This window comes from Neoarius graeffei, chromosome 11 (assembly GCF_027579695.1).
Source record: "Neoarius graeffei isolate fNeoGra1 chromosome 11, fNeoGra1.pri, whole genome shotgun sequence".
Lineage (NCBI taxonomy): Eukaryota > Metazoa > Chordata > Actinopteri > Siluriformes > Ariidae > Neoarius > Neoarius graeffei.
The window spans coordinates 26,189,511-26,206,862 of NC_083579.1; the positions used below are offsets into that span (position 1 = coordinate 26,189,511).

The 17,352-nt window shown below is 46.9% G+C and overlaps 1 protein-coding gene across 1 annotated transcript in view; it reads right to left on the bottom strand.

The window, feature by feature from the left end:
- fam184aa (family with sequence similarity 184 member Aa) overlaps positions 1-17,352 on the bottom strand; it is a 160,342-nt gene that overhangs the window by 112,597 nt on the left and 30,393 nt on the right. Inside the window, exon 8 of the mRNA XM_060933674.1 lies at positions 7,980-8,101. Coding sequence (XP_060789657.1) covers positions 7,980-8,101 — 122 coding nt within the window. The remainder of the gene's footprint in view (positions 1-7,979; positions 8,102-17,352) is intronic.

The window sequence follows — 17,352 nt, forward strand, 5'->3', positions numbered from 1 at the left end:
ACGGGTTGCCGCAATTTCAAATACAAGAAACAGAAAGTGGGCTGATACACATCAACAACAGACAGGACCTACACAAGAGAGGAAAGAAAAAACAATATGCAGGAACTGTGGAGGTACATTTCCTCATCAGGGTGGCCAGTCAGCATGCCCAGCGCGAGGACTCACATGCAAGGTGCATGGTAAACTTAACCATTTTGCTCGTTGCTGCCTATCAAAGCCATTCACAGAACAACGAAAACAATTCACACAGAAACTGACACAAAATGAACAAAGAGACCACCAACGTGAGAGCGTGAGAACACTTCAAACAAATGAAGGTGAAGCCACTCCGGTAGGTGATGTCACCACAGACAACTCAAGTACAGATGACGAATATGTTTAGGTCACACGAGACACAAAGACAGTGAGACAACCAATGACAAAAATATGGATCGCTGGCAACCCTGCTGAGGTTCTTATTGACACGGGAGCCTCAGTTAATCTGTTGGACGAGAACACTTATCAGAAAGCCAAGTCAAATGTCACACTTGAGTGGTCCAATAAGAAAATCTTATCTTATGGCACACAGACACCGCTAACCCTCCTCGGGAAGACAACCACTGAGGTATCCACCAATAGTAAGACTACACGTGCTGTATTCTATGTTGTACAAGGTCATCATGGATCCCTGCTCAGTCACATGACTGCATCTGAACTTGGACTAATACAGGTAGTGTGCGCAACCAAGTCCATGATGCCTGATCTGTCCATGGCTGACCAGCTTCTGCTTCGCTATCCAGCCATCACAATTGGCATTGGAAAACTGAAAAATTTCCAGGTCAAGCTTCACATTGACCAAAGTGTAATTCCCGTGAAACAGCCATATCGCCGCATTCTCTTTCACATTCAGAAAAAGGTGGAACAGGAACTTTAGCTCTTAGAGGACCAAGGAATCATTGAGAAAGTAGAAGGTCCAACACCATGGGTGTCTCCTATTGTAGCGATGCCAAAGCCCAAGAATCCAGATAAAATATGCATCTGCATAGATATGCGTCTACCCAACACTGCTGTGCTCAGAGAAACACACATCTCTCCAACAGTGGATGACATTATACATGATCTTAATGGTGTGACCATGTTCTCAAAACTGGACCTCAATGCAGGATATCATCAACTGGAACTTGCACCTGAGTCATGATGCATTACAACATTCTCAACGCACGCCGGACTAAGAAGATACACCAGGCTCATCTTCAGGATCTCATCATCAGCTGAAGTATTCCAACACACCATCCAGAATGTGCTCCATGGCATTCCAGGAATCAGAAACTTCAGTGACGACATCCTGATCTATGGCACCATGCCAGAAGAACCAACAAAGCAAAGTGTGAATTCCACAAAACATCCCTGGAGTTCTATGGCTATATCTTCTCAAAAGATGGTGTCTCACCCAACCCAAAGAAGGTTGAGGCAACCATGTCTCCTCCTCATAACCCAAGTGAAGTATGTAGCCTTCTAGGAATGGCAAACTACTGTGCACGTTTCATTCCTGACTTCTACTCAATCACTCAGCCACTGTGTGAACTCACAAAGAAAGATACAGAATGGTTCTGGGTAAAAAAAAACACAATGAGGCATTCAATGCCCTCAAAGCCAGACTTGGTGATCACCCAGTGATGAACTATTTCCATCAGAACAGAGGAACAAACATCATTGTGGATGCTAGCCTGGTTGGTCTGGGTGCTATGCTCACACAAACTGACAAAAAGACTCACAAAACGTACTTCATGGCATATGCCAGCAGAGCACTCACACCAATCAAACAAAGGTACTCACAAACTGAGAGAGAAGCCCTTGCAATAGTCTGGAGTTGTGAACACTTCCATCTATATCTCTATGGTGCTCAGTTCAACGTGATCACAGACCATAAACCATTGGAACTCATCTTTAACAACCCTAAGTCCAGACCACCTGCCAGAATTGAGAGATGGGCTCTCTGACTTCAGCCTTACAAGTTCAAGGTCATCCACAAGGTGGGAAAAACAAACCCTGCAGACTACATGTATCGTCATCCGCAAAGCATTCGCACTCCCATGGTCACAGATGATATAGGACACAGAAATGCACATCCATTTCATTGCAACCCATGCCGTGCCCAAAGCAATGACTCTGCAGGAAGTCAAAACCGAGACTATGAATGATCCGCTACTTCAGTACCTGGCTAGGGTCATTCGGTCAGGCAACTGGGAGAATCTGCATGACAATGCCCCAGTGGACATAGATCGGTCGTCCCTCAAAGCATTCTACAATGTTAGGAATGAACTGAGTGCCCTCGATGAAGGAACTCTCATTCTTCGAGGAAACAGGCTAGTCATGCCTAAAATGCTGCAGGCCAAAGCACTTGCCCTTGCACATGAAGGTCATCAAGGCATTGTTAAGACAAAACAGCTACTTAGAGAGAAGGTCTGGTTTCCTGGACTAGACAAACAGGCAGAGCAACTGATCTCCCACTGCACTCCCTGTCAATCATCCACTCATAAAACAGAGCACCAGCCACTGCAAATATCAGAACTCCCACAAGGTCCCTGGCAGAAAGTTACGCTGGATTTCTGTGGACCCTTCCCATCAGGTGACTACCTCTTAGTCATTCTGGATGAATACTCCAGGTTTCCATTTGTTAAGATCATGTCATCTATCTCTGCAAACAAGACAATCCCCCTCATTGACAAGGTCTTCTCAACAGTTGGTATACCAATAGAATTAAAATCGGACAACGGCTCTCCATTCTCTGGCAAAGAGTTCTCAGACTTTGCACAATATCTTGGGTTCCACCACAGGAAAATTACTCCCTACTGGCCACAAGGCAATGTGGAAGTGGAGAGATTCATGAGAACCCTGACCAAGGCAGTCCATACTGCAACAGCTGACGGTAAACCATGGAAACAAGAGCTGCACAAGTTTTTAAGAAACTACAGAGCTACTCCTCACCTCATGATTAATCGCTCCCCAGCTGAACTGCTCTATGGGAGCCCCATGTCCATCAGACTTCCTACCATCTTTTCCCCTGCAGATGATGATGCACTGCACCACAAAGGAGGAACGCATCACAGCACAAACTAAGGGCAGGAGACGTTGTACTCGTACATCAGAAGAAGACAGGCAAACTTGTAACTCCATTCAACCCCAAGCCCTACAAAGTCACAGCTGTGAAAGGCACCATGATCACGGCCCAGAGACATGACCACGTCATCACAAGAAACCAGTCATACTTCAAGCTTCTGAAACAACAAACAGAAATTCCACTGACAACACTGGAAAGCAATGAAAGTGATGATGATGAGTTCCATGCACAGGCTGATCCACAACACCATACTTGCCAACTTTTCAAAACTCTCATGGGGGAGAAAAGTGCGTGAATGACATTTTCAGTTTGAGGAGGGTATGATGCATGGTTGAAATGATAAAAACAGTGGATTCCAATTAATTGCAAACCATTTGAAATTTATACAATTAAAGAGTTTTTGAATTGTTGATATTGTTCTATCAATTACTATAGGTTATGGGATTCATGTATCAGGCATGAGATAGCTCATCTCATCTCATTATCTCTAGCCGCTTTATCCTGTTCTACAGGGTCACAGGCAAGCTGGAGCCTATCCCAGCTGAGTACGGGCGAAAGGCGGGGTACACCCTGGACAAGTCGCCAGGTCATCACAGGGCTGACACATAGACACAGACAACCATTCACACTCACATTCACACCTACGGTCAATTTAGAATCACCAGTTAACCTAACCTGCATGTCTTTGGACTGTGGGGGAAACCGGAGCACCCGGAGGAAATCCACGCAGACACGGGGAGAACATGCAAACTCCGCACAGAAAGGCCCTCGCCGGCCACGGGGCTCGAACCCAGACCTTCTTGCTGTGAGGCGACAGCGCTAACCACTACACCACCGTGCCGCCCCGCATGAGATAGCTCAGAGTGAAAAATCTGAAATAATACTCGTCTTGAATTTTAATATAATAACAATGAAAGGGAAGTCTTAAATCAGATTTTTAGCTGAAAAATCTCATGCCTGAATATTGTATACATACAGAGACCCACAGAAAATAACACAAGTGATGCTTTAGAAGAATGTTTATAATTTCTTAAAATAGTCACAGTGAATGAAAGTTATTGGACTGCATCAAATGTGTTTTCCTTCTGTAAGCTCATGTAAAAATACAGAGAACTATAATATCATATATAAATTAAATAAAGATAATGTGCTCTTATTATTGCTTACTTCGAGCTCCAAGTTAGTCACCAAGTGGCAAGGGCCCTTTGAGGTCACACGGTGAATTGGGGGCATTGACTATGAGGTGAGGCGAACACATAGGGGAGGGGCACTGCAAACATACCACCTCAACCTATTAAAACGTTGAAATGAGGGGGTCCCTGTGGCATTGGGGTCTGTAGTTCCAGAGAAGGCAGAGCTGGGGCCAGAGATAAAAACAACCACAGCAGCAACCCAAACTGCTTCGGTTCCTTGTGGAGACCACCTCTCCCCAACCCAACTCACAGAAGTTGCCAAGTTGCAAGAGGAGTTTTCCGACATATTCTTGCCCCTTCCTGGCCGCACTAACCTCATAGAACACCACATCGAAATGCCCCTGGGGGTAGTGGTGCATAGCCACCCTTACTGCTTACCTGAACACAAAAAAAGGTGGTTCAGGATGAACTCAAGGCCATGCTCTACATAGGCATAATCAAGGAGTCACACAGTGACTGGAGCAGCCTGGTGGTCCTCTATGTTGAGAGAAAATGGCCTTTTCTTCACCGTTTGGATTACACCAATTTGTCGCGCTTCCGTTTGGGTTGTTTGGGGCTCCCGCCACATTCCAGTGGCTCATGGACAAGATCCTTCACCCCCACACCACCTATGCAGTGGTCTACCTTGATGACTTAATTATATATAGCAATGATTGGCCGCGGCACCAAGAACACCTTAAGGCTATCCTAGAGTTGCTGAGACATGCGGGTCTCACAGCTAACCCAACAAAGTGTGCAATTGGGCAGGTGGAAGTACGGTATCTGGGTTTCCACTTGGGTCATGGGCAGGTGCATCTCCAAATTGACAAGACTGCAGTGATTGCGGCCTGCCCAAGGCCCAAGACCAATAAGGGGGTGAGACAGTTCCTGGGGCTGGCTGGCTATTATCGCAGGTTCATACCTAATTATTCAGACATCGCCAGCCTGCTGACTGATCTCACTAAAAAGGGGGCACCAGATCCGGTCCAGTGGACAGAGCAGTGCCAACAGGCCTTCACCAAGGTAAAAGCTGCACTGTGTGGAGGGACACTTCTATGCTCCCCTGACTTCTCTCTCCCTTTTATTTTGCAGATGGACACAATCAATCCATGTGCCAACAGAAGGTCCCTGACCTATGGAAACAGTTAACTATAGTCCCTGTTGCAAGAATAGCTACCCCAAGACTTTAAATGACTACAGACCTATAGCCCTTACGTCACTTGTGATGAAGTCCTTTGAAAAGCTGATCAAAAGAGAACTGACATTTAAAACAAACAGCTTCCTCAACCCACTACAGTTTGCATACAGACTCAACAGAGGGGTTCAGGATGCAACTGTAACAGTACTTAACCTCATCCTTAAACATCTTGAGGGCAATAAAAATCATGCCAGATTACTGTTTGTGGACTTTTTGTCAGCCTTTAACACCATCCAGCCCCACCTGCTGGTTGAGAAGCTCTTGCATCAGTTCCAACTGGATGCCAACCTTGTGGACTGGATACTAGACTTCCTCACTAATAAATACCAGCGAGTGAGAGTCAATGGTCATCTTTCTGACTTGGCCTGGACAGGACCCTGATGACCTTTTTCTATAGGTCCTTTGTTGAGTCAGTGGTCACCTTCTCCTTAATCTGTTGGTATGGGCCTATCACTGTAAAACAAAAAAAATTATCTTCCTAAGATAATTAATGTGAGTAGCCGTATTATAGGTTCTAAGCAGAAAGGCCTAGAGGAACTTTATCAGAAGCAGATGCTAAAAAGGGTTGAATCTATTCTGTCAAATAATTCTCATCCCTTACAGGCCGAATTCCAGATGTTGCCATCTGGATCATGCTTCAAACTTCCACAATTCAAAACCAACAGATATAAACACTCTTTTGTACCTATAGCCACTTTACTCTTAAATTCCACAAAGAACCATAGATAACACATGCCCCCCCACTCATACTTTTGGATTCTTTTGTTTTTATTATTGATTATTATTTATTGATTGTTTAGTGTTTTTAGTGTGTGTGTGTGTGTGTGTGTGTGTGTGAGATTGTGTGTGAGCTGTATACTATCTACTGCACAACAAATTGCCCCATTAGGGGACAATAAAGTGATTTTGAACCTTGAACATCAGACAGAGGGCTGAGGGCCATTCTGTCCCAGAAGGTGGAGGGTGAGGAACTTCCGATGCTGGACATAAATCGTGAGCTCTTGATGCGTGAAAGTAAGTACAGCACCATCGAGAAGATGTGCCTGGTCCCCATTCTCCTATACTACCTGCTGGGGTGCCCTTTCAACCTCTGTTCGGACCACGCGTCCCTCCAGTGGCTCCACCGTATGAAGGATGCCAATGCAGAGATCACCCATTGGTATCTCGCCCTCCAGCTATTTAAATTTGAGGTGGTCCACAGGACAGGAGTGCAGATGGTCATGGTGGACTTCCTGTCCCGTTGGGGAGGGGGGGGGGGTCCACTGCAGGACAGATGGCTCCCTGGCCTGAGTTGGGCAGTGGGGGTATGTGGCAGTGGGGGCGTGGCTGAGTGTCAGTTTGTGAATGGAGGGTGGGGCCAGGGAAGATGAATGGCAGAGTCAGTACACCTGTTGTCAATTAACATTATGTTTGTGTGTTTTGCAGTGACAAGAGAGTAGAAAAGGAAGGAGAGAGTGAAGAGAGAGGATCTGTCTCCTGACCAGAGCACATGCCTGTGTGTGTGTGTGTGTGTGTGTGTGTGTGTGTGTGTGTGTGTGTATAAAAGCTGAAAAGTGAAAGTAAAAGAGCCCGCAAAATAAAGTCAGTGCTGAACCTCATTTCCTGCCTGCTGCACTTTAGTATTCTATCCACATCAGGGTCATACTACAAAAATCTTTTACCTTTTCTTTATAGGGATGAACCACACATTAGCATGCAAGTGTTAGAAGGACCAGCTGGCAAACAATAATTACTTCACACTCATTCTGGCTTTTAATGTCCCAGGTCAGAGTCATGGTTGATTCAGAGCCTAGCTAAGCAATTTAGCATAGCCAGCAATTTAGCATGTTTTTGGGAGGTGGGAGGAAACTGGAGAACCCAGAAGAAACCCACAAAGATACTGGGAAAACAGGGACAGTAACATGAGCTCAAGATTGAACTGGGGGGCCTGATGCAGTACACATTATTTAAGGATTGTAATATACAATATATAAACCAAAGTTTTGTGGACACCTAACTTCCACTCCTCTGGGAAGGCTTTCCACAACATTTTGGAACATGGCTGTTGAGATTTGCCTCTTCAACCACATGAGCATTCATAAGCTCAGGCACTGATGTCAGGTGAGGAGGCCTGGATTTTAGATGGGGTTACAGTTCATCCCAAAGGTGTTCAGTGGAGTTCAGGTCAGGGAGCTGTGAAGGACACTCAAGTTCTTACACTCCAAATTTGGCAAACCATGTCTTCATAGAGCTCACTTTGTGTACATTGTCATGCTGGAACAGGTTTGGATCCCTTAGTTCCAGTGAATTACTTACTTACTTAACCCTGTGGTTCCAAAGAGGATCATAGGCCACTGACAATCCTCCTCCACTCCCCCCCCCCAAAAAAAAAAAAAATTGTGTGATTCCAACGTTTTTGGGGCAACAGTTTGGGCAAGTCTCACATATGGCTGTGATGGTCCACAAACCTTTGGCCATATAGTATATTATCTCTGAGACATTTCTGCAATGTGGATCCTGGTTACAGTACCTCAGAGCATCTGTCCACTTGTGATCAAGCTCCTTAGTAATTTTATCCATTTTCTGCTTCTCCTCAGCTTTGATGGCAATGATTCTGGCCTCATGGTGCTGCTTCTGGCTTTCAATCTCTTCCTGTGAAAAACAACAGCCGTGTATGTACAATAGATCATTATCACTAGTCAGAGTGATTGCAGTTGATTGCACACAGCAATCATTAGAAACATTTGTTTTCTGCCTGCTAAACTTGAACATATGGAAGAAAATTAGCATCCTGGCCACATTCACTTCTGAATAGGGTTTAATTTTGCTTTTACAACTGCAGAATTATTCACCCTGCACTAGTGTGATGCCCAGCTGTGTTGTGAAGTTAATATATATATTGCCCCTCATGTAACATATTTTTTTTCCGACAAATGAGCCACTATGTATTCATATCATATTTTTCTTCATGAAAGACCAAATTATTCATGGTTTGACTGACTGCTGTATGATTTAATATATGCAGCACTTCCAAGTCACATGTTCTATTCTTACAACTTGGCATCTTGCTCTTGTTTCTGTCTTGTTGCTGGAAACATATTCATGTAGCAACTGCATCAGTCAGCGCTTTTAACAGCTCTGTTGGACTGAGTTCCACTTGGATATTGATCAATGTGGACTTAGTTTTGGATAAAAGTGTTTAATAAGTGTAAACATCAATTTGTAAAAGTTCATGTGTAGGTTCTTCTCTGAACATGTACGGTAGTGTACCGTTGCAGGACAGAGGTGACACAAGTCAATGCATACTCAACATGCATTTATTCGAGAGAATCTGAGAATGATAATGTGGCAGTGGGGGCATGGCCAAGCAGCAGTCTGTGAATGGAGGGCGGGGTCAGGGAAGGTAAGTGGCTAGGTCAATACACCTGATGTCAATTTGTGTGTGTGTGTGTGTGTGTGTGTGTGTGTGTGTGTGTGTGTGTGTGTGTGTTTGTTGCAGGGATGGAGTATAAAGGGAGGGGGAGAGGAGAGAAGAGGTTTTCGCTCCCCGACCACAACACGTGTGCATGCGTGCGTGAGTGAGTGAGTGAGTGAGTGAAAGAAAGAAAGAAAGAAAGAAAGAAAGAAAGAAAGAAAGAAAGAAAGAAAGCTGAAAAGCTCAATAAAGTGCGTGTGTGTGACCACGAACTCTCGCCTGCTGTGCTTCTGTGCTCCACCCACATCGGGGATTACTACAGTGGTGCCGGAACCCGGGACGCACAGAAGGGAACCACCCCATGGAGTCCTCCCCGTTCAAAGAGCTCATCCTTGCCCTCGTTACCGCCCAGCAGAACCAGCATCAAGAGCTGATCACCCTCCGGAAGGAGCAGCAGCAGCGCTTCGAAGCCTTGATGCTGGCCCAGCAGGAAGATCGCCAGGCATTCCGGCACCAGCTCACGTCAGCAGGGCCGCCGGCCACCGCTGCCACCACCCTCATGAAGATGGAACTGCAGGACGATCCAGAAGCATTCCTCGCTCTCTTTGAGCAAGCAGCCGAGGCGTGGGGGTGGCTGCTGGAGCAGCGCGTGGCGCGCCTCCTCCCGCTCCTGACTGGCGAGGCGCAGCTCACAGCACAGCAGCTCCCTGCTGACAGCCGGCTGGTCTATGCGGACCTGAGGAAAGCCATCCTGCAGTGGCTTGGCTGCTCCCCGGAGCAACACCGTCAGCGCTTCCGGACGCTGACACTGGAGGAGGTCGGCCGGCCGTTTGCATTCGGCCAGCAACTCCGGGACGCCTGCCAGCAGTAGCTGAGGGCGGAAGACCGCGACGCCGAGGAGATCATCGATCTGGTGGCACTGGAGCAGTTCATCTCTCAACTTCCGGAAGGAACGGCGGAATAGGTCCAGTGTCACCGCCCGGCGTCACTGGAATGAGCCATCGAGCTGGCGGAGGACCATCTGAAGGTGGCTCCGACGGCAGGCAGACGAGGCGTCTCCCCTCGATTCTCTTCTCTCTCTTCCCCCCCGTCTCTTGTCCCCCTCCCCACCCTGTTCCCCTGCCACGGAGGCAGCGGCTGGCTGTTCCCCTGCCACGGAGGCGGCTGGCTCCTTCCCAGCCGGCCCGTCGCACCCGTAGTGTCCTCCCATCTCCCTCTTCTGTGTCTGTGTTGTCTCCCCCTCAGGTGAGTGACACCCATAACACCAGTGCAGAGGGAAAGCCTGGGCCGGTGTGCTGGCACGGCGGGGAATCAGAGCGTCTCCAGAGTCAGAGCCCCGCAAGGGAGGTGGGGGCTGTCATCCGGATCCCCGACACGCCAGAAACCACCCCCGATCGGGCCGGAACGTATCGCGTACCGGTGAGCATTCAAGGGGATACATATCACGCTTTGGTGGATTCTGGTTGCAATCAGACCTCAATTCACCAATGCCTGGTGCAAGGTGAGGCATTGGGGGGAGCACAAGCGGTGAAGGTATTGTATGTGCATGGGGATGTTCACCATTACCCTCTAGTGTTGGTCCAGATTCTATTCCGGGGCCAAACGCATAAAATGAAGGCGGCGGTTAATCCTCGCCTTACCCACTCGTTGATCTTGGGTACTGATTGGCTGGGATTTAAAGAATTAATGGAGTATTTAACACGTAGTGGGTCCTGCCCTAGTAGGTCACGGGAAGATCCTGGTGTGGCATTGGCTGGAGAAGCTGTCACAGAGCCGTCTGCGTCAACACCGTGTCAGAGTTAGGAGCACTCCGCTCCTCCTCCCTCTCTTGGGGAGTCCCTTGGGGATTTCCCGTTAGAGCAGTCGCGAGACAAGACTCTGCGGCATGCGTTTGACCAAGTGAGAGTAATCGATGGTCAAACTCTTCAGCCAAGCGCGGCACCAACCTTCCCCTATTTTGCCATTATTAAAGATAGATTGTACCGAGTGACACAGGACACTCAAACTAAGGAACGAGTAACCCAGTTGTTAATGCCAAAGAGCCGTAGGGAACTCATATTCCATGCAGCTCACTTTAATCCCATGGCCGGACACTTGGGCCAAGACAAAACACTAGCCCGAATAATGGCCTGGTTCTATTGGCCAGGGATTCGCGGGGATGTCTGTCGGTGGTGTGCGGCATGCCGTGAATGCCAATTAGTAAATCCCGTGGCCACTCCAAAAGCGCCGTTGCGCCCTCTTCCTCTAATCGAGACCCCGTTTGAGCAAATTGGGATGGATCTCATCGGGCCATTAGATCGGTCAGCATGGGGATATCGCTTTATTTTAGTTCTAGTGGACTATGCAACGCGATATCCGGAGGCAGTGCCTCTCTGCAATATCTCAGCACGCAGTATTGTGGAAGCGCTCTTCCGTGTTATCTCCCGGGTCGGGATTCCGAAAGAAATCCTGACAGACCAAGGCACCTCGTTTATGTCACGCACACTGCACGAGCTGTATGGGTTACTGGGGATTAAGTCCATCCGCACCAGTGTATATCACCCACAAACGGATGGATTAGTAGAGCGATTCAACCAGACACTCAAAAACATAATCCGGAAATTCGTTAGTGAAGATGCGCGTAATTGGGATAAGTGGCTTGAACCCCTGTTGTTCGCAGTACGAGAGGTCCCGCAAGCCTCCACAGGGTTTTCTCCCTTTGAATTATTATATGGGCGTAAGCCGTGTGGCATTCTGGATGTGCTGCGGGAAAATTGGGAGGAGGGACCTTCACCGAGTAAAAATGAAATCCAGTACGTTCTTGACCTGCACGCAAAACTCCACACCCTCACGCAATTAACCCAGGAGAATTTACGGCAGGCACAAGAACGTCCAAGCTGGCTGTATGACAGGGACACGCACCTTAGAGAATTCACGCCGGGAGAAAAAGTACTCATATTATTGCCCACGTCGAGTTCTAAATTAGTCGCCAAGTGGCAAGGGCCCTTCGAGGTCACACGGCAAGTCGGGGACATCGACTATGAGGTAAAGTGAATGGATAGGGGCGGGGCACTGCAAGTCTACCACCTCAACCTTTTAAAACGCTGGAATGAGGGGGTCCCCGTGGCGTTGGCGTCGGTAGTCCCAGAGAAGGCGGAGCTGGGGCCGGAGGTAAAAAAGATCACATCTCGGGCCACTCTGGTCCCTTGTGGAGACCACCTCTCGCCGACCCAACTCACGGAGGTAGCCAAGTTGCAGAAGGAATTTTCCGACATGTTCTCGCCCCTTCCGGGTCGTACCCACCTCATAGAACACCACATCGAAACGTCCCCAGGGGTGGTAGCGCGTAGCCGCCCTTACCGCTTGCCCGAACACAAGAAAAAGGTGGTTTGGGATGAACTCAAGGCCATGCTCGAAATGGGCATAATCGAGGAGTCCCACAGTGACTGGAGCAGCCCAGTGGTCCTGGTTCCAAAGACTGATGGGTCGGTCCGGTTCTGTGTGGACTATAGAAAGGTCAACGCGGTGTCTAAATTTAGATGCGTACCCAATGCCTCTCATTGATGAGTTGCTTGATCAGTTAGGCACTGCTCGCTTTTATTCGACACTGGATCTAACCAAGGGATATTGGCAGATCCCCTTGACTCCTCTATCCCGAGAGAAAACGGCCTTTTCCACACTGTTTGGTTTACACCAATTTGTCACGCTCCCCTTTGGGTTATTTGGGGCGCCCACTACGTTCCAGCGGCTTATGGACAGGGTCCTCCGCCCTCATGCTGCCTACGCGGCCGCCTATCTAGATGACATAATAATCTACAGTCATGATTGGCTGCGGCACTTGGAACACCTGAGGGCTGTTCTAAAATCACTGAGGCGAGCGGGCCTCACAGCTAACCCGAAAAAGTGTGCAATTGGGCGGGTGGAAGTACGGTATCTGGGGTTCCACTTGGGTCATGGGCAGGTGCGTCCCCAAATTAACAAGACTGCAGCGATTGTGGCCTGCCCGAGGCCCAAGACCAAAAAGGAGGTGAGGCGGTTCCTGGGGCTGGCTGGCTATTATCGTACGTTTATACCTAACTATTCGGACGTCACCAGCCCGCTAACCGACCTCACTAAAAAGGGGGCTCCAGATCTGGTCCAGTGGACGGAGCAATGCCAACAGGCCTTCTCTGAGGTAAAAGCTGCACTGTGTGGGGGGCCACTTTTACACTCCCCTGACTTCTCTCTCCCCTTTATTTTGCAGACTGATGCATCGGACAGGGGGCTGGGGGCTGTTTTGTCCCAGGAGGTGGAGGGTGAGGAGCGCCCGGTGCTGTACATCAGCCAAAAGCTGTCGGTGCGCGAAAGCAAGTACAGCACAATTGAAAAGGAGTGTCTTGCCATCAAGGGGGCAGTCCTCGCCCTCCGATACTACCTGCTGGGATGCCCTTTCACTCTCTGTTCAGACCACGTGCCCCTCCAGTGGCTCCACCGCATGAAGGATGCCAATGCGTGGATCACCCGTTGGTATCTCGCTTTCCAGCCATTTAAGTTCGAGGTGATCCACAGGCCGGGGGCACAGATGGTGGTGGCAGACTTCCTGTCCCATCGGGGGGGAAGTCAGCTTCAGGCCGGACGGCTCCCCGGCCTGAGTTGGGCGGTGGGGGTATGTGGCAGCGGGGGCGTGGCCAAGCAGCAGTCTGTGAATGGAGGGCGGGGTCAGGGAAGGTAAGTGGCTAGGTCATTACACCTGATGTCGATTTGTGTGTGTGTTTGTTGCAGGGATGGAGTATAAAGGGAGGGGGAGAGGAGAGAAGAGGTTTTCGCTCCCTGATCACAACACGTGTGAGTGAGTGAGTGAGTGAGTGAGTGAGTGAAAGAAAGAAAGAAAGAAAGAAAGAAAGAAAGAAAGAAAGAAAGAAAGAAAGAAAGAAAGAAAGAAAGAAAGAAAGCTGAAAAGCTCAATAAAATGCGTGTGTGTGACCACGAACTCTCGCCTGCCGTGCTTCTGTGCTCCACCCACATCGGGGATTACTACAGATAAATATTCTAATCAACATTCATAGCAGGGGTTAAAAGATGAGCAGATGGTGTGGCTGGAGGCAGATTTATTAACAATACCAGGCATAGGCTGGTTGGTCAAAGCTAAAATAAATATTCTACTAGGAACTAGAGTATGAAAAAAAACTGCGTTTTACGCAAAAGTTAGTACTACCAACCTTTGGCTGCAATTACAGCTCTAGTGGGATACAGTATGTTTCTATCAGATCTACACATTTTGTTTGCCCATTATTCTTGGCAAATTTGCTCATGTTCTGTCAGATTTTGTGGAGACCATTAGTGAACAGCAGTTGTCTAGTCTTCCCACACATTTTCAAACCTGGGCTAAATGAATAGGCCATCCCAACAAATCCAAATTTCAAGTCTTAAGTATCTGGTAAACTGGAATAAGTTTTCTTCAAGGATTGCTAGGATTTAGCTCCATGTATCTTCCTTTCAACCCTGACCCTTTTCCCAATCCCACCTGATGACAAGCATCCCTGTGACATGATGCTACCACCACCATGCTTCACTGTAATGATGGTGTTTTCAGGGTGATGAGTAGCACTGGATTTCTGTCAAAGGCCAAGTTCAAAAAAGTTTACATTTGGTTTTATTATAGCAGATAATTTTTTTTCCACATGACTGCTGAGTCTCCAACATGCTTTTTGGCAAATGCCAAATGGGGAATGTTTTTTTTTTCTTACTGCTCTTTGATAAAGCCTAATTTTGTGGATTGTCCAGGTTATGGTTGTCCTGTGAACAGCTCCTATCCGAGATGTGTATTGCTCCAATTCCTTCCCTTGGCCTCTGCTTGCTTTTCTCACTAATGACCTTCTTCCCAGTCACTGACTTTAGGTGGATGGCCTTCCCGAGGCAGAGTTGTGCCACATTTAATGGTCATACATGTCAACCTATACAGAATGTCCGTATTTTATACGGATTTGATTCAATAAACATAGTATACGGGTGTACAAATAAAGTTATACGGATTCTTTAAAAAAACTTCAATATTTATTTAGAGCTATAATCAATTCTCACGATGATAAAAGAGTGCATAACATTTACAAACGTACTGTACACCACAGAAAGCATTGACAGCCAGTAAAGAGTCTTATGAAATCGCGCGTTATCTTGTGGTAGCGAGTCTTCGTTCCACTTTTGATCATGCGCACACCGCATTGCGAGAATCCCGCCAACCGCGAAGTAACATTTTGTTTGAAACGCGTATTTACACCTGAGCAACTTTCAATAGCGACTGAAAAGATTCTGAATGGGCACTTCGGCAAGATCAACACAGACACTTGCTGTGACATGCAGCCTAGTGAGGTATTGGTGCAGAGTGCTAAAAAAAGCTGTCATGGAGTACAATTCAGAACATTAGAGTGACACTTTGTGTTTTTGTCAAACATTGGAGCTTTGTATTCATTCTGAAGGTTTATTGTTATTAATATTGAATAAAAAGTAACTTGGATATATCATTGTTAATTATTCAAATTTTAGGTAAATTATTGTAGGTAACACAGTCCGTCTAAAAACTACAATACAGTCCCTTTAAAACTACATTTCCCATCAGCCAACTTCCGCGTTGACCTGCGTCATGCGGGGGCGGGATCACCAACGTCACATCCTCCGTGAAAGCATAAGAAACCCAGGAACTCCTAGCTCCGCCTCTTTCGGCGCCGTTAATTCAACACGGACACAGGGAGGATCGTTTGCTCCGCCGAGCAAACCCCAGAAAGACGTCTTTTCTTTTCTTTTCCTCAAGAATCAGAGTTTCGCGCTTTCCTTTCACCTTTGGCCATGATAGATTCTCGGATCGCGTGATTTTAAACTCAGCTTGAGTTACAACCGGTTTATTCATTATCAGTACGTACGGACTGCAGCCCAACAGTTCAATTAAAAATTAGGAGCGATGGAATTCCTCCTAATTAAACAGTTGTGCACATTATTCTGGTCAGAGACTCTCTTCTCATCACGAGCGACCACGCGTCGAACCAAGGGATCCTCTGCTCCACGGAATCGATTCACGGAGACCTCCACAACGGTGAAACTCCAAAGTCTCGGAACATCTCTTCATAATTTTGCTAAAGGCAAGATACTGAGTAAGACTGGCATTTGGGCAGATAAACCTAGTCTTAGGAATTAGCTTTTATTGAAGCAGTGTGAATTTACCTCAGGAACGGTTTGTTACACTGTAAACACGCAGCGTGTTGAATTGATTTATTGTTTTGTTTTAATCTCTCAGTTGTTTTAATAGATAGGCTGTGCATGCTTCTCTTTATTCCTGACTAACACTTTAATTTCCTTATCACACATTTTGACCTTATCAAGGTTTCAGTGGATTCAGTACTGTTATAAGCTAGTGAAATTAGCCTACGGCTAATTTCTTTTGTCCCATTAGCATCCAAAGCTAAGTGTATTGTCTTAGAAACACGTGACGGTCCTCCCCCACTCACAAACACACCTTAGCTAGCATCCCTTTGTCTTAGCTTCGCCACACGAGGTTAATCTAGGCCTACATGAACACATGGTCACCAGGCCTCACCAGGCCTGACACACACAAACACGTGGTCACAGGCCTCACCTGGCCACAAACACACCTCAGTTAGCATCCCACGCTAGCTTCTTTCTTTTGCTAGGCCATAGGCCTTACCACGTGGTCAACTCCTCCCCCACAAACACACGTGGAGTTAGCTACCAGAGCTAATCCTTTTTGTAGGCCACACACAAGGCCTCTCTCTCTCCACACACACAAACACACCTTAGCTAGCATTCCTTTGTCTTAGCTAAACACAAGGCTAATCTAGGCCTCCACACGTGGCCACATGTCTCACAAACCCACCTTAGCTAGCTTCCCTTTGTCTTAGCTTAGCCACAAGGCTAATTCCTTTGTTCTCCTCAAATCCCACGTGGTGATCCCTACACCACGTGGACATACAGGAACATACCTAGCTAGCATCCCACACTAGCCTTCTGCTCAGGCCATAGGGCCTTTCACTCACACACACACACACATCTTACTGTTTGTATATATTTCAACTGCCATTATCCATTTTTATCTTTGTTATAATAAATTCATTTATTATTGAAACTGTGTGTTTATTTGTGTTCCAATATCTTTGAAGTCCCCAATCTCCAAAGAATTCTAAAAGGTGCATATGATTTATGTAATATGGTAAGTGATCATAATAATTTGGAATATACCATAATTTAGCTGTTTGGTAATTTATTATTAAGCACCAAAATTAATGGTATTAATTAATGAGACTGATTAATGAGACTGATTCCATGAGTGATTTAATGATAATATGAGACTGATTCAATTTTAATTATTAACCTTCAGATTTAATGAGATTGATCACTCAATTACTCAAATGCACACACATTATTTTCATTTGCATCTTATACGGATTTTATAAGGGAAATACGGATTTTGGAGGTTGGTTATACAGGTTTGATTGACCAAAGGTCGACATGTATGAATGGT